Source organism: Triturus cristatus, chromosome 7, assembly GCF_964204655.1.
Source record: "Triturus cristatus chromosome 7, aTriCri1.1, whole genome shotgun sequence".
Lineage (NCBI taxonomy): Eukaryota > Metazoa > Chordata > Amphibia > Caudata > Salamandridae > Triturus > Triturus cristatus.
Window position 1 is genome coordinate 1,550,907,340 of NC_140590.1, and position 18,425 is coordinate 1,550,925,764.

The 18,425-nt window shown below is 47.0% G+C and overlaps 1 protein-coding gene across 1 annotated transcript in view; it reads left to right on the plus strand.

The window, feature by feature from the left end:
- Positions 1–18,425, plus strand: part of STK4 (serine/threonine kinase 4) — a 238,879-nt gene that overhangs the window by 88,046 nt on the left and 132,408 nt on the right. The window contains exon 4 of the mRNA XM_085619348.1: positions 1,322–1,436. Within this exon, the coding sequence (XP_085475474.1) occupies positions 1,322–1,436 (115 nt within the window). The remainder of the gene's footprint in view (positions 1–1,321; positions 1,437–18,425) is intronic.

Below are 18,425 nucleotides of genomic sequence, written 5' to 3' on the forward strand. Positions count from 1 at the left end.
GAGTCTCTGCACTCCGTCCCACCCCTGTCAATCCCTCGTGAGGACACAGCAGTCTGCTTCCAAGCTGTATCCTCTCAGCTTCTCTCAGAGCGCTCTCTGCCATCTACCTGGCTTCTCTGTACAGAGCGAGTCTGCACGTTTCTGCACGTCTAGCTTGGCTACTTCACCACCAGCCTCTACTTCGACTCAACACGCCCTCTTCCAATTTAACAGGACCCCCCATTAGGACAGAGGAGTGTCTGCCCCCCCCCCCTGCTGCCAGTTCAGCAAAAGTGATAAATAAATCCGTAATAGAAAGAGTTACCGTTTTATTTTTCACTGCTCCCGTCCCTAGCAGTGTTTGGGGGCGGGGCATTGCTGCTGACTGGCAGCAGGGGAGTGGTCCTCACTCCACTAGTTTACACTGCACAAGACACTTTGGCTGGCGGTCTTGCGACGGCCACCCTGACATGCGCAGTAAACACCTCCCCCCTAGCTGTATCAGATAGCTTGGTGGAGAACAGTGCCTCTTGTGTCAGCTGGTGCGTCGAGGCAGCCCGCTCCAGCCAATCCTGGTGCTGCTCTCCTGCTGCTCATCTGCCACTGGATTCAAGCCAGGCTGGCTGATGAGGGGTGTTACCCTGAAACCGGTCCCAGGATGCTTGTTTCTGGTCCAGGGAAGACCTGGCTTGGCAGTTCAGGCTGGACTGTTCCCATGAGACACAGGGTTAAGACTGATGGGCGTATGGCTGGAGTCTGAACTAGGGTGGCGAAGTGAGCTAGAACGATGATTGATTCAACCCAGATCTGTGACTGGGGGTGAGTGTCTGAAAAGTTTCAGCGCTCCGTCCATCATCTCCTTGTGTTTGCTTTGTTGTGTATTTCTCGATGTAGCTCCCTCAGAACCCATTTGAGCTGGTAGTTAAGTCTGTTCCAAAGTTGTTGTTGAATGTGACACTAAGATCAGTGAAATGATAATCATCGACATAAAAACATGAAAGACTGTATTCAAATGTTGTTGATTGTGTAAACCTTTTCATGAGGCTTCACTAGTTACCCAAAACGAACTTTTCACTGCCCTATGTTCTTGCCCTCATGGTGCGACTGTGAGAATTTATTCTGGATACAATTTGCTGTTTGAACACTGTTGCAACATCTTGCTCTTTGCCTGGCACCTAAGAATGTGTGTGCTTGGCAGATAGATATGCTGCTAGGCTAAGGCAAACAATCTTCAGGAAATGCTAAAAAATCAAGGGGTAAAAAAAAAAAAAGAAACGTCCTCCAATTTTGCTACTGGTTTTAGTGCAAGTTTTTGCTGAAAATGTTATGTAATTTCCCATAGCCCCCACGTGGTCAAGTATTTTGGCAGTTATTTCAAAAACACAGACCTGTGGATTGTGATGGAGTACTGTGGAGCGGGGTCAGTGTCGGATATTGTGAGACAAAGGAACAAAACAGTAAGTTTATTAATTTTCTGTCTGGAATTGTAACATTACCTGCCATTTTGCTGTGTTAAACAACAATAGTAATATACTGTTTTTCATCTGTGATGCTCTACAGCTTTATAATTAATGTATTCCAGGTTTATAATGTGTTAGTTTACAATGGAGCATCCCGTAACTTCTGGATTGTGATGCAAGACCATTAGGCGGCCTAATAAGCAAATCTCTTTATTAGATACCCTGTGCTAGGTCTCCAGTTGCTGTAGGCCTTAAAATGCCTAAAGCTAATCTTTAATTGAGTTGGAGATGCCCTAAAGGTTTTCTGCACCACTGATAGATTGTTGGAGACACTCCCATATTTTCTAGGGGGGCTTCCATGCTTCTAACTCATTGGTAAGACCTGCAACTATTTTCCTGTGCTAAGGTCCCAAAAACTTTGTGGTGTATGTTGAACCCATTCTGGACTCCACCAGTGTCCTCCACTTCAGTGATAAATTCATTAAAAGACTCTTAAGGTATGTCTCTATGTGCCATTCTGTGGACAGGTCCCAGTTTGGTATGAGGAGAGCCATGCCTTTTCTCTACAGGCGGTGATCAGTGGTGTTCAACTGCCATAGTTTACCTCCCTTGGTAACATCTGCAGACACTCTCTGACCGTTCCTTATACCTCCCATGTGCCTAACTTCTACCTGCAAGGACGTTGCCCAGACCAAGACCTCAGCACTGGATTTTACCACCCATGCCTTCCTCCTGCTCAAGGTAAGTAAGAAGTTTTGCTTATTCTTCTCCTCATGCCCCTCGAAGGGAGTCTCATCACTCCATTTATTCTAAAATGGCAGAACATCCACCCTTCCTAAAATGTCAGTGCAGGCAACATATGTGGCAGTTTTATTGTCTTCCCTTTGGCCTGTCTTGCGCTCCATGGTGCTTCACCAAAGTAATCCATGCAGGGGCAGCTCACCTATGTATCTGAGGTATTTATTTACTTCTATATTAATAAAGCGCACAGCTACCCAACAGGGTTTCCCGGTGCTGAGCAGAACCATAATCAAGCCACACATTGTGGAAGGAGCACAGAACAAGTTATGCTGAGTTGTAAAGGAAGGTCTTTAATTTCTTACGGAAGGCTAGAAGCGAATGACATAACCTAAGTTGCAGCGGAAGTGAGTTCCACAGTTTGGGGCCAAGGTAGGCGAATGAGCGACCTCTCATACGAGTGAGACGGATTATGGGAACAGTGAACAAAGAGAGGCTCACTGATCTCAGCTATTGAGTGGGTATGTAGGGTTTGACCAGACTTTGTATTTAGGGGGGCACCAAACCATCTTTGACCCTGTACATGTAGCATAGGGCCTTAAACTCGACATATTTGTTTACCTTGAGCCAATGAAGTTGATGGAGCAACGGTGAGACAGAGTGATGACAAGGCAGCCGGAAAGAAGATGAGCAGCAGCATTTTGGATGAGCTGTAGGCGATGGACAGATGCTTTATTCATGCCCAAGTACAAAACATTGCCATAGTCAAGTCTGGAAATCACCAACGCCTGCATTACTGTTCTCTGGGCAGCAGAAGGGATTAACCAGAGGATTATTTTTAGCCACTTGAGAACAGCAAAGAAGGTCGCGGTGACCCCAGACACCTGGGCTCTGAGGGAGAGAATTTTGTCAATAATAAAACCCAGTTTCTTAACTTTACGGACCGGCGCAGGTAAAGGTCCCCGAGTGTCAGGCCAATAGGTAAGTCCCCAAAGTTCAGGTTTGTTTCCCAGAATGAGGACCTCCGTTTTAGAACCGTTCAGCTTCAAGGCGTTTCTGGACATCCACAATGAGATATTGCTCAGTCCGAGCTGGAGCAAGGAAGAGTCCTGATGCTGAGTGGTTGAAAGAGAGAAGATGATCTGGGGATCATCTGCATATGAGAAAATAGTTAGTCCTGACATCTCCGCAATGTCTGCCACAGGGTGAACGTAGAGATTAAAAAGAAGAGGGCTTAAAATCGAGCCCGCGGTACTCCTGAAGTAAGAGCTACTAGATCTTATTTAGTGGTATGCGAGAAGACTTGGAACGAACAATCTTTTAAAAAAGAGATCAACCACCTCAAAGCAACACCCACAATGCCTGAGGCTTTAAGACGATCAACCAAGTTGGAGTGCGAGACCGTATCAAATGCTGTGCTCAGATCCAGTAATATGAGAGCTGCCGTGCCACCATAATCAAGCTGTTGCCGGAGCTTTTCAGTGACCCCAAGCAGAGCTGATTCAGTACTGTAGCCAGATTGAAAGCCAGATTGTGACGGATGAAATAAATTGAGTAGCCAAGTGAGAGGAGAGCTGGGAAGTGATGTGCCTTTCCAGGCATATCCCCTAATCTACCTCAGCAACATTCTCATAATGCGCCATTCCCCGATAACTATATCCCACCACCTTGACTTGTCAGTTTATCTCATCCATTACCTATTCATGCAAATCAGCCTTGACCCTAATCCTTATGGGAACAGTCCAGCCCAAACTGTCGAGCCAGGTCCTCACTGAACTGGACCACAAGCAACCTAGGACTGGTTTCGTCTTGATAAGGGCTCATCAGTTGAGTATATCTTGGTTCCAGGAGCACAGTGAGCACAGGACCCATGTCTGAGCATATCCTTGCCACTAAGGGCAGTACATCAAACACACAAAAGGTGATGGAAGGAATTATTTATTTATTTATTTTAAACATTTATAAAGCGCGGCTGACACCTTGCAGGTTTCCTGGCGCTGGTGAATACTCTTAACTCAGGGGAACAGATAGCGAGGAGCAGGAAGAAGGGGTTGTTTCTAAGGGAATAACCACGTCTTGATGCGTTTCCTGAAAGGGAGGAGCTGTGAGATTTGACGGATATCAGGAGGCAGACTGTTCCACAGTTTAGCCGCTGCGACTCTGAAAGATCTGCCCCCCGTCCTGACTTTGTTATATTTAGGAACAATCACCAGACGGGCTGAGGCTGAGCGTAGAGCTCTGGAAGGGGTATACCATGTGAACATGGCCTGCAGAGGTTTAGGTCCAGCTCCATGGAGCGCTTTAAAAACAAGGCAGAGGGACTTGAAGGCCACACGTTGTTTGAGCGGAAGCCAGTGTAGTTCAGCTAGGGCCGCTGAGGCTGAAGATCTCCTAGTCCAACCCAGAACTAATTTGGCTGTGGCCGACTGAACTCTTTGAAGTCGGTCAAGCAGGGCAACTGGGGACTCAAGTAACAGCGCGTTGCAATAGTCCAGGCGACTGAGGATGGTGCACCTGACTATCTGCTCCCGAGCTTGTGCGGGTAGCAATGGCATAATTTTGCGCAGGGAGCGCAGGATAGCTGTGCACATTCCCACCGTTTTAGCAACTTGGGTTTCAGTGTTCATTTTATCATTCAGTGTGGCCCCAAGGTTGTGAACCGATGTAACTGGCCGAGGTTTATCTGCTGTTTCCGGGGGCCAAAAGTCGCAGGGGAATTGCCGAGGAATGCGACTTCCTGCACAATACAGAACCTCCGTTTTGGAGGAATTAAATTGCAGCGAGTTATTGTGTAGCCACCCAGCCGTCTCCCTTAATCAGTCGTGAAAGGCTGCAAGGGGGGTAGAGTCTTCTCCCTCCCAAGAGAGGTTGAGCTGGGTGTCATCCGCATAGTTGATTGTTTTTAACCTGTGCGCCTTTATCAACGTGATCAGAGGTCTAAGGTACACGTTAAAGAGAATGGGGGCTGATGGAGGAGCCCTGGGGCACCCCGTGGGGGACAGAAGAGAAGATAGATTGATAAGGGGGGAGAGACACCGCCTGTCTCCTGTCCCGTAGGAAGGAGTGGAACCAAAGTAGGGCAGTGCCGTCTACCCCAGCCGTCCGGAGTCGCTCCAACAGGACCCCATGGTTGACCGTATCGAAAGCGGCAGACAGGTCCAACAGGATCAAGGCTACTGCCTGGCCCCTGTCTGCCCGCATACGAAGGTCCTCCAGAGCTGTCAGGACAGCTGTTTCAGTCCCGTGAGCAGGACGAAAGCCAAACTGAAAATCGTCCAGAATCTGATTTTTCTCCAGATGAATGGAGAGACAGGTGCTAACCCAGCGCTCTACAATTTTTGCTGGGAAAGGCAGGAGGGATATAGGCCGGTAATTGGACAAACAGTCAGGGTTCAAGGAAGGTTTTTGTAACAGTGGGGTGATGAGGGCCTCCTTCCAGGAGGATGGCACAAGCCCGCAGTGTAAGGATTGATTGCAGATCCTGCAGAGGGTGACAAAGAGGTCAGAACCAAAACTCTTACAGACTTTAGAAGGCACCGGGTCAAGAGGGGATCCGGAGGTGATCCCAAGTGCCAGCCTTTCAAATTCAGGTTCTGGGATGGGGGGAAACTCCCGCAGCTTTTCCATGAGAGGAAAATCAGAGTGCACCGAAACAGGATCACTAGTACAGGCTCTAGGTGTAATGAGACCACCTAGGGGAGGGGAGGAGTTCAGATTAAGAATAATGGTGTCGATTTTGTTTTTGAAAAATAGCGCAAGGTTATCGCAGAGGGCTTGTGTAGGAAGGGTAGATGTTATGGCACAATCAGGGTGGGTAAGATTTTTGAGAATCTGAAAAATGCTTTTAGAACTGTTGGGGGCATTGCTGATCGTAGTGCAGAAATAGTTGGCTTTGCTCTGATTAATGGCAGTTTTATATGCTTGGAGATGGTTTTTCCAGATTACTTTATTCGAATCGGAGTAGCCTTGTCTCCATTTCCTCTCTGATTGTCTGCAGGCTAGTTTAAGGGATTTCAGAGAGTCGTTAAACCAGGGGGCAGGAGCTCTGCTTTTTGCTTTGCCTTTCTTCTGGGGGGCAAGAGAGTCTACGGTGGAGGTGATTGCTAGACAGAAGGCTTTGAAGTTGTTCTCAACCGAGTTGGTGGGGGAGAAACTGTTTTCAACATTGAATACAGTGCCCGCCGCTCTTAGTTTGTCAAGGGCTTTCCAATCTCTATACAGAAAATCTGAAGTAGTGCTACGTGGGGGCCTTTTAGCTTTATCACATAAGATGTGAAATTTAATAAGTGCGTGGTCGGTCCAACACATGGGCAGGATGTCACCCAGGTGTACCAACTGGGGAGAGGCAAAAATTAAATCCAGTTGGTGCCCGGCAGTGTGGGTGGGTTTGTTAACCAATTGTGACAGGCCGACTCCATCGCAGGAAAGCACTAAGTTGTGCAGTGCATTATCCAGGCTGCCGTTGGGCCAGAGATTAAAGTCTCCTAAAAAGATTAGTTTGTGGTGGGAAGTGGCCAGATTAGTGAGAGTAGTGATTAGCGATTGTTGCTGCTGGGCGTTGAAAACCCCAGGCGGGCGGTAGCAGATAATGGCTGTCACGGTGTCTCCATGGTGACAGTTAATCGAAACGCCAAGGAGTTCCGTTCCGGCAACCGGGTCTATGTCAAGAATGGCAATCGACCAGGATGCTCGGAAGATGACCCCCACTCCCCCGCCACGGCCCTTTGGCCTGGGGAGATGCAGTATTTTAAAATCTTGAGGGCACGCGAGACCAAGGTCGACGTTGCAACCTGCATGCGTCCAGGTCTCAGTGAGAAATAGCGCGTCCAGGTGATGGGCGTCAATGAGCAGTTGGATTTCATTGGCATGTTTTGGTAATGACCTGACATTGAGAAGGCCGCAAGTTAGAAGGCCCTGACTGGTAAACTCGTGCAGGGGGAAGGCGGTATCAAGAAATGATAACTGACCGTTATGTGCGAAGTCTCGCAGACGGAGAAGGGACTCACGCGCCAAATGTGGGAGGGGGGCGGCGGCTGGCGGAGGGATCAAGGCAGGGAGAGTTGCCCTAGTTGCGTCCGAGGCGCGGACGAGCGCAGACGAGCTTGCCTTAAGCGCGCCTGCGGCGCGCCATCGTCGCGCCCGCTGCGCTCGTCCGCTGCGCTTCCGGCTGGTACTCATGTTTTGTAGAGTGGAGTTGGCAGTGGGAGGGGGGGGCGTGGCCACCCGAGGTGGGCGTGTCCCTCACGCAGGGAATGGCGGCAAGACTCGGGTCAGGGCAGAGACAGCAAGCGATCTGCTTCCCTGCGCCGACCAGGTAAAGACCAGGGAATTGTGCAAATAAGCTTTTAAAAATACAGAGTACAGATTAAAACACAGTATCAATCACAATTTGTTTAAAATAAAGGAGCTCCCGGCTAGTTCGCCTCAGGAGTGTTCACGAGTGAGTGGGAGCGGCGCTTGCAGTCAGCGCGTAGTTATAGCGTCCTGGGAGGGGGGGGCGTGGCCACCCGAGGTGGGCATGTCCCTCACGCAGGGAATGGCGGCAAGACTCGGGTCAGGGCAGAGACAGCAAGCGATCTGCTTCCCTGCGCCGACCAGGTAAAGACCAGGGAATTGTGCAAATAAGCTTTTAAAAATACAGAGTACAGATTAAAACACAGTATCAATCACAATTTGTTTAAAATAAAGGAGCTCCCGGCTAGTTCGCCTCAGGAGTGTTCACGAGTGAATGCTTGTAATTTCTCTAACCACAGGCAGTCCTTCGGGATAATATCCAAACCCATCGTTCTTTTACTCACCATGCCACCTGAGTTTGGACCCAGCCATATGCAAATCAGCCTTGACCCTACTCCCCATGGGAACAGTCCAACAAAGCTGCCAAGCCACGTCCTCACAGATCAGAACACAAGCAACCTAGGGCTTATGTTGCCCTGATAAGGGCCCCTCAGCCAGGTGTAGCTTGGTTCCATGAGCCAGTGAGCATGGGACCCATGTCTGAGCTTTCCCTTGCCACTAAGGGCAGTACTTCAAACACACAGATGATGGGAGGAATGCTTGCAATTTGTCTAAACACTGGCAATAACAAAAACGTTTTAAAGACCAGTACGATTGCGAATCCCCAAACCTGAACTGTAACAAATAAAAGGAAAACCGTAGGTCAAGCAAATATTTGAGCAAAGTCAGCAATAGTTAAGAAATAGCCCTTGTTTGTCAGGCGAGTCCTTTAAAGAGGACGGAATCCCATCACCCACCGAGGTGGCATGCTTCATCATCTGGGATCTCCTCTTGGTTGCAAAACCTAGTGCAACCAAGGGCTATAACCTTCTCATAAGGAGACAGGAGCTCAGGGATGTTTTGTATAGTTTCTGATTGGATCAACTAAGATCCCGTAGAAGTAAAGCATTGAAAATCTTATTGGTGATGGTTGCAGTGCGTATAGTGAACAAAGTGCATTCTTTTCCAGGTAGTCATTTCGCATTGTATCGAACCGTCACCTTTCCTTTTGTTTACTTCAGGTAGACTATTCCTGCTCTTAGCACAGGGTGCAGGATGTGGTGGTGGGGCATTAGACACCTGCTATCATGGGTGGGGACATTTCGCTAGGTCAAAGTCTATGTCTGAATGTTCCACTTTCTCTGATCACTTCATTGCCTGCTGGTGCTAATTCACAAGGCACATCCTGGGAATGCATTTGGAAAGTCAACGTGTGTTTGGCCTTTCAAGGAATATCAGAGGGATGGGGGGCCCAAACAGATCTGGGCACTGAGTAATGTAGAAAAGAGTTAGCAGCAGTCTCTTGCTAAAACCAAACTTGAGGGCACGCTTGGTCCCTGGCACTTTATATACACTGTGGGCAATCCAATATAGGTGACCCACCTACCATGTATATAAGCACTCTTGCGCACACACAACATATACTCTGGGTATGAAGCAGGCCATTTGTGACTTCATATATAGATTTACCAGGGAGAGTCAAGTCAGTAGGCAACCCCTAAAGTCAGGCCCAGATAAAAAAGCACTATACTCCACTACTCTAATTGGCTACTCAAATGTATGTAATGCCATAACCTGGGCATGGGGATAGGAGTTGCCCACGCAAAAAGGAATTGTACTTTGGGTGGCTTCTAAACCTAACCGACTCCTAACATTTTGTTAGTAAGCCCCTTGCTGTAATCATGTACTGCACTTGCCAGGGTACTGATGACACGTCTGTACCAGAAAAATACCAGTTTGCCAAAAGATTAAAATGAGGAGCAGGTTGACACGTGGATGTGATGACTTGGACTTTAAACCCTACAGTGCATAAGCATGTGTGTGTGTAGGTCTGCACACATAAATGTAAAGGAATACTCAAAAGAACACTAGAAGGCTAGCGTGCAGTGCATCATTTTGTTTCTCGCCTTCCTTTAAAAATATAATTTCCTCAAAGTACCTGGTAATGCACTGGACTTCAGTTCAAGACTGTGAAGGTGTGGCCCGCGTCGCCCACTGTGGATTCCGGAACTTATAATTTAACTGTTCCCAATACGTGTGTGTGGGCTGAGTGGAGGGGCGCAAGAGATGGGAAGGGGAGAAAGGGTTTGGAAGGGAAGCGAGACATGGTTGAAAAGTAATTTAGAGGCACTATATCAAAAATACCCAAAGTAAATATATGATCTCGACAGATTTACCTTGGTTACCAGCACTATACCTCCTATACTGTACTCCTCGTTACGTCTGTTGCTTATCTTCTACCTCTCCCTCTTCCTCAAGTGGCCACAAGATCAGACCTAATGAGCCTTAATGGAACTCCAAGAATAAACAATAAACAGTATCTGTAGAGGAGCAGTTTGTGTAATTTCATCATACACCCATGATTTATACCATAGAAGAGGTTGCTGCAGAAAAACATTTCGTTTCTTACCTGTAAGAACAAATGTACAGCTTGCATTCAGTGATATTCATTTACAACCCCCATCCCCCCCCCCCCCCGGCTCTTGTTATGAGTGGCCTGTTACTTTTGATGGACTCAATTACTGCAGTTACGAGGCTCATCGGAATAATACATTTAACAGGATTGCTGCCTATGATTACATTCAAAATCACTTTATTTTTGGATACAAAAAATAGTCCTAAAGTACATAAAATCAAAAACAAAACAGTTGCACATCCAAATCCTAAACACAAACAATGGACAAAGCCGCATACATCCTGGTCATGGCTGACGAGGCTAATTAAGATAACTCAACTGCCATATACCAATAAGACAGGCATATCCATTTCTATCCCTCGAGCCTAGGCACTAGTTACAAAAAAAGTTCTTAAAACCGAATAACAAAAAAGTTACAGTAAGCAACCCTTGAATGAAGCCACATACTCAACCATGTCACAGTTCATTAGAGATTATCAGCTGCCACAAATCATTTTCTCCTAGACTGAAAATATCGATCCCCTTGAATTGTTCCATCCCAATAAAACAACAATGATGTCCTTCTATTGAGGGCACATTTCAGAAAGGAACGTATGTTGCTACAGTTGGATGGGGGATTTAATGCTGCTGCTAGGCCAAAGCTAGTCTGAGACTTCTGATACCCTGTGAATTAATAATAGGAATTACAAATTTTCTGGTAAAAACAAGGTAAAATTGGCAGAAAAGGTTAGATGCATCTGGCTTTGTGGGGAGGATTCGTCACAGGGCAAATTAAAACTTTAGATGCATCCAATTGACCAAGGGGAAACCCAAGGTACCACCTCACAAATCCTAACCTGAACCTGGGTAATAGTAGTCTATCCCAGGACCCATCGATCCATTTCAAATATGGTTCCAGGGTTAACAAACTATGCAGGTCCTGATACTCCCTAACAGTTGGGTTGCTTGATTCTAATTCCTCCCTACTCACTTTTATCCTAGACTTAAAAGCAGCTTTAACCCAGGTCAAGTCATGTTAAGTTGTAGAACTTGGGTTAGTAAAAAGGGTCCGAGCTTCACCAGTTCTGCCCCAACATAGATGAACCAAGGGATTTTCAGGGCTTTCTCACACGAAAGGCAATCCTCAATAATCTCCCTATTAAGTGAGGCATGTGGATTTTCCCAGATCAAGCAATACAGAGCAGGGGGGCCAACTTGATAATATCCTCTCCATATTCCATTCACAGCTCCTGGTGCATAAAAAAATAGCAGGCAGGGGGAACACCCAGAATTCGCCGAAGCACCCTGTTTTGCTCACCCTGAAGGGACCATATATTACAATAACCCCAGGTACCTGAGCTATATATAGGAACTGGGAGACCCTTTCTCTTGTAGGTCTTCAAAAGGGTTTGGTGGTGGGGGGGTGGGGGGGGAGGGTCAAAGGGTTATTTCCCAATGTGTTTGGCCAAATTAAAAATATGCCCCACCAACCGTAACAATTTCTGGCCCACACTAGCAATGCAGGTTTCCCAATTGCACTTAGCATTCATGACTACACCCAAGTAGGAAATATCCTGGGTCTGCGCCACTGGTTGGCCTTTTAAAAATATTACCTGCATCTTATGCTGTCTAGGCTTGCAGACCATTATATAGGCATTTGCTTGGTTAATAACCAAGCCCAATGACCCCATGAAAGAAACAAATTCTTGAATAGGGCATTTAGGTCATTGGGAGTTCTCAAGAGTAAAACCACATTGTCTGCGTATAAGAGTACTGGTTCCTTTTTCCTACCGATTGATGGTGCGTCCGAGACCACGTTATTAGGGCTGTGGCTAGGCCAATAATATACAAAAGGAACAATTGGGATGCCAGTACAAAGCCCTGGCACGCACCCCTCTGCCTAGCTTAAAGCCGGTTCACCTGAGGGGGTGTACCTGACAGAAGCTGACAGATCATAATGAAGCACTCTCAAAAACTGAACCAAATTGTTCTCAGCACCTAAGTCAACTAAGATCTTACGCTATCGAAGGCGCAGGATAGATCCATGAATGCCAGGCAAACACTACCATACTTAGCAACGGTGTACTTTCAGACTAACCAGTGTAGGTTTAAACATTTCTCCAGCGTGCCTAGCCCCTCCCTGAAGCCATACTGCACCTCCGATAGCCTGTTGCTTTCCCTCAACCAAGTAAGGAGATGCTCCAAAATGGCCCTCCCTGCCAACTTCACAGCAGAATCCAGCAGGGAGATTGGGCGATAGCACTCCGGTAATTGGGGGTTGCTCTTCTTAAAAATCGGCACAATAACAGCAGTATGCCATGACTGTGGGAGTCCCACCTTACAGATAGCTTTGAAACAATTACATAGGGGAAGGCCCATAATTCATGTGAGGCTTTATACAAATCCATGGGTAGACCATCAGGTTTGGGGTCCTTGTAGCAAAGGCTTCTATGTATTGGCTACGTGAGTTCTTCAATTGTGAATTCCAGATCTAGGGGAAAAAGCACCTCCTTCTCAACATATTGATTAGATACATTGTGTCCATATACTTTTTTTTAATGTCTGACCCAAGCTTCCAGGCTAATGGTAGTTAAGACAATGTTAGATTTAATAGTATAATGGTATTATTGGCCTCCAAACAAAATGCTCTAGGATCTTTCCGCTAACAAGCCCTGAACAGTGTCCCCCAGGATTCATTTTGTAGGTACTTTTTCCTATACCTTAAGGCTGCCTTATGCTCTGCTCCACGTTGTTGTAATTTTCCTAAATCCCTGGGTATCTTCTTTAAAACCTCATGTAGTAACACTAAGGCCTTCGTACAGTGCTGGTGGAACTAGTCCCTAGTTTAATAGGTTTAAAAAAACAGCACTGATAACAAAATTTAGCAGGGCAAATTGATTAGCCACCACCCCAGGATCATCATTAACTATCAAACATTTTATCATCAGAGAAAGATGGTTCGAGCAATATGTTGACAAAAAAGTGGTCATATCAACTTTTCTCCACGCTAGGCGCAGACCTCGTAATTTGACCATTAGTGGGTCTGTGGCTCCCAACTTGGCTTTCTCTCCACCCCACCACCGCGCTTCCCTCCCGGGGAGACCTAAATCTAGGCTTATGGGATTGTGGTCACTATATGCACTAATAATGCCTTCCCTAGGCATTCTGATTAACAGATCCCAGGTTACGAAAATATAGTCAGTTGTAGAAGAGTATTCATCCTTAGTGGCCTTAGAATGATAATTAGGATCGGTTAGTTCAGGAAGGTCAAAAGCCATATTAGTAAGGTCAAAAGCCTTAATTGGATGAAGTATTTTCCCACACTGGTCCATGGGGAAACAATCAAGTCCTGTACCGTTATTGTCAGACATATTGCACTAATTAACCGGCTGAGAGATCCCAAGTTTGGCGTTAAATTCCTCCTTAGAATAATTTCATATCCTTTGTGCAGATTTGCATATTTAACTTCCAGATGACAAATAAAATCATATAACCTGTTAAAATTGGCAGTAATGTCCATATCAAAATTCCCCTTAGAAAAACTTGTAAAAACAACATTTAAACCATTAGGCCATGTAATAAAAAGTGCTTGAAATAAAGTGCAACCAGAGGTAACCAGGCTGAATTTGCAGTCCAGAGTAACTTTGATCCAGTTCATAATGCCTGGTGTGGCACTACCAGACAAAGAAGGCACTGCAGGGACTGTCGGGGAGCGATAACCACCCAGGCTTATGGTTTCCATAGGCCAAGTTTCTTGGAAGAAAATGGTATCATAGTCCCCTATGAAGTTAACACATTCCTCGTAGCCCACCCTGCTTGCCAGGCCATCAGTTTTCCATAAAAGGATCTTAATCACTTAGCCGTGACACTCAGTAGTAGTAATATCGCCTTTGCAGTGCAACACAGTAGAATCAGTAAAGTTTATTTTTGCCTTGCCCTCTAGATATGGGAGATCGCGGGGTAGACAGTGGCTGGTTCCTAAGGAGAACGTATCCCTACTGGCCTCCTCGGCATAGGTCTTCTTAGTCTCATAAGGAACACACTGTCAGTTCATCTCAGACAATTCATCTAGTGTGGAGAAACGATTTTAGACAGGAATGTTAAGATCATGGTAGGGCGGGCTTTATGCAGGAGGAACTTGTCTTAACACTCGAGTTAGTAACCAATTTTCTGTAGAAGTATCCATGGGGCAGAATCTCAACATTTGCAGGTCTAAAATACTGTAGTGATCAAGTCCACTCAGTTGAGATGATTTAAGTAGGTTTATTAGAAGATGGTACAAGATCACAAGTAGATAAGAACAGGACCAGATGAGGATCAGTTCAGGTCCAGAGGGAGACTCCACCAGGAGCAGCCAGGAGGCAGCTCAGCCCAGTCAACTGTCATAACTCACTGCAGATTCCCAACATTCTGACAGCATCATCACATGAACATTCCACTGGTGGTAGATTGGCATTGCATCAGCATAAGCAGGATATAACATATGCCCCTGCTTTGAGGCCCAAAGAAGATCTCCTGCCACCCTGGAATTTCTGAAGCTAATGAAGACACAGTCCCCAGTGAACTCTTTGCTCATCTTCCCAATCCAGCCCTCTCGTCTTGCCATAAGGACCTCAGGGTGAATGTTACCTCTGCTCCTCATGTTGTTGTGGATCCAATGTGTGCTCTTGTTGCTAAGATCTACTCCAGACTTTTAAACTTAAGGACATAGCCGTGGGACGGTCGCTAATACATTCACGTAATTTCATGTCGCAGGCAGTAAGTCGCAGTGGGAGTCACTTTTGGGGGTCAAGTCCTTCTGCGCAGGGGGTACACGAGGACTGCTAACTGGATTAGGGTACCTAGTGGAAGGGCTAGCCAACACAGGGTCGATTGGGCATCTGTCATCACCAGTGAGGGAGGAAGAGGCCCCCACTGTTTACGGGATGGTTGAGTTTGCTCCAGTAGTGGAGGGCCCAAGCCCCAATGGCAGGCCACACCCTCTCTCAGGGTCCCTAACTATACTCGCTTCTAAGTCAGCGAGTTACGCCTTGAAGAGCCCCAGGTGAACACAAAAGCCTGAGGGCTTGGAATCAAGGTCAGCAGCCACTTTACTGAACTGTGCCAGAAACTCCCCATATAACTCTTTGCAAGAAGGTAAAGTTTCAGAATTTGCGGGCCCATGGGGGTACCGTCTTTGATGGATTTGGCATATTATCATTTTGGGTTGGAATTATCCTGCGTTTCCTCTTAGTGCGTGGTATTTTAGTTTGCTTGGATGCCCATGGGCTGGTGTCTTTCACGTGTTTTACACCTTACTCCCCATCTGCTTATCTTTCAATAGTAATAGCTGTTGTCATTTTGCCCTCACTAGGCAGACCATGGAAGATTTTGCTGCAGAAAAATGCTAGTCACATACCTGTAGAACAAACTTACAGCTTGCAATCAGTGATATTCAGTTGCAACCCCCAATTTTGGTCCTCGTTAAGAGTAGCCTATTACTTTTGATGGACCCAGTCACTGCAGTTATCAAACTCATCGGAATTATACATTTAACAGGATTGCTGCCGATGGGTAATATTCAACCCTGACATGTCATGAGCTGCAGGAAGGCAGTCTACAGGTGGAAAACTGGGAGAAACATCCTGGAATCAGAACAGTTAGTCTATGTTGGACTTGGCCCTTTTTGGCTAAAGTTTCCTCAACTATGTGCCTTCCCCCAGACCTTTTTTTCTGACATGGTGTTGCCAATTTAGATGCTTTGGGCACTTTGCCACTGCTGATCAGTGTCAAAGTGCAAGTGCTCCCTGTGTAAAGTGTAATGGTAATTGGTTGTCCATGATTGGTAGGTTTGCCTTACTAGTAAAGTGCACTATGTGTGCCAGGGCTGGCAATGCAAATGCTACTAGTGGGCCTGCAGCACTAATTGTGCCACCCACACACGTAGCCCTAAAGAGAGAACTCAGGCCTGCCACTGCAGTGCCTGCGCACAGTTTGTTAAACTGCCTTGTTGTCCTGACAAGTGCACCCACTTGCCAGGACTTACCCTTCCCCTTCTATGCACATTAGACACCCCTATGGTAAGCCCAAAGTGCCCCCTGGGCAGCGTTCAGTGTATGTGAAAGGTAGGACATGTACTGAGGTGTGTACCATGTCCTGACAATGAAATACTCTCCATTGGGGAGGCTGTGTAAAATGTTTCCAGCCTATCTTCCCATAGGCTTAAGATGGAGAGGAGAAGTTTAGTATGCCTGAAATCACAATTTAATAACACATCTTTTTGTGAAGGTGGTTTTTGCATTGTGTGTTTAGAAACCACACTTTTCGAAGTGGCTGTTTTTTTGTGTTCTAACATTTCTGTGTGTCTCTGCCTGGTTGTGGATTGACTGTCTGGATTTGAAAGTGCTAGGATCTGGGGGATCTCTTGACCCAGGGGAGGAGGTGAGACAGCAACAGGCTGACCTGCATCTGGAGTGTAGGGGGGAGGAGTAGCCCCTGGAGGTGAAGAGGCCTGGGCTGCCGCCATAAAACAATGGCTCTATCTCCTGCTGAGTGATTGAGGATCCAGACCCCCACTATCAAAGGAAGAAGGTGTCACTGGCAGGGAGACACCCAGGAATGGTTTGGACAGGGGTCAGTGCCCCCCTGAACACAAAGACTTCAAAGATATTTAGGGGTATAACTATGAGCGCTGAAACCCCTGGACTTTGGACTGACAAGACTGAAAAGGATTGAAACTACTTCGTGGTCAAGAGGAACCTCTGCCAAGGAAGAAACAGCTGGAGAGACTGAAGGAAAGGACTGACCCTTGCTGTGTGTTCTGTGGCTGGCCTGCAGTTTGCTGATTTAACCAAGGAGAGGCTAAGGGACTTTGCTGTGTGCTTTGTCCCCCTGCTTGAAAGGACTTTGCTGTGTCCTAAAGTAACTTGTCCCCAATGGCCCGAGGAGAGCTGGCTCCCTGTTGTGGAAACTCAGGAACACAAAAGTTTCCAGGTGTGTCTCAGCGACGCTGTGTGCGTGGGATTTTTGCAGCGTGAGACCTTCCTAAGAACCTGCTCCATGATCATGTGCACCCGGAGTCCAAGTGAGTTTCAGCGACGCTGTGTGCATGTGCTTCGTGCAGCCTGAGACAGTCGTGAGGATTGCCCTGTGATCGTGGGCACCCGGAGCTTAAGTGAGTCTCGGCGACGCTGTGTGCGTGTGCCCTGTTGCAGCCTGAGACCTTCGTCAATGCTATTGGCCCGGAACGGCATCCCCAGAGGAGCTGTGCCGCCGGTACGAGCCTGTCTTTGCCAAGGAGGGACCTCAAACCATCCCAGTCATTCTTGGGGCTGTGTTCCACTGCCCAAGATCAACGAAGTTGCATCGGAGACCCAAGTCGCGAGGAGAGGAGAGTGAGATTGCACCCCCCAGGTAACGCTCAGTGAGCGTTCATGTGTCGCGCCTGGTGCGGGCTGCAGGCTGCGAGAGAAACGCTCCCGGCCTTTCGTCACTTTGCAACGTGAGCCTCCGCTGAAGTCCGTATTGCGGCCCCTACTTGCCGAGGAGTGGCAGCACCGGGGCCGGAGTGTGGAGCTACACTGTGTTTTACACTATGCCCATGTTGGGGGCATATTTTGGCAGTAACTGACCGCGAGTCAGCAGGAGTGGCATAGAGACAGTCGGGAGCACCATGATCGGGTCCCGGAGTACATTATTTTGGTATTACGAACTGCCTGATTGTTGCATTACACATTGCATCATTTTGGGTATTACGAACTGCCAGATTGTTGCATAATGAACTGCATTATGTTTACATTGCGAAGTGCCTGATTCTTGCATTATGAACTGCAAAGCATTCCATTAGGACTGCATTGGATTATCTAGAATAGCTCATTAATACTGCAAGAACCTACAAGAGCTTGCTGGCCTAATAACCGGCCCGGTGAAATATTACAAATACACATATGTTGGATTTTTATCGCCTGGTCTCATTGTATATCTTTTTATATACGTTTTTTATGAAACTCGTGTGGAGTCCCTTTGTGGTGTCATCATTGGGTTACTGAGAGCAGGGTTGCAAATACTTTACAGAATTGCTTTGGAGATAAGCCTGTCTGCTCTTGCCAAGCTACCGAGGGGGTGATCAGGGGCTGTCTGAGAATGTGTCCTTCCTTTCCCTGACTTAGAAGCAAGGGTCCCTATTTAGCCTAAGGTACCTACCTCAGCCTACTAGAGACCCCCAGTTCTAACAGTCTACCTTCTATATGCTATTTCCCCGTCCCCAGATTGAACGGCACTCATCGTTACGGTATTTCCAGGGATAATGGGATTTACTCAGGCCAAGCACATGATGCTTTGACTGCAGGATGTGATCATTACAGGTCACCACTAAATTACAG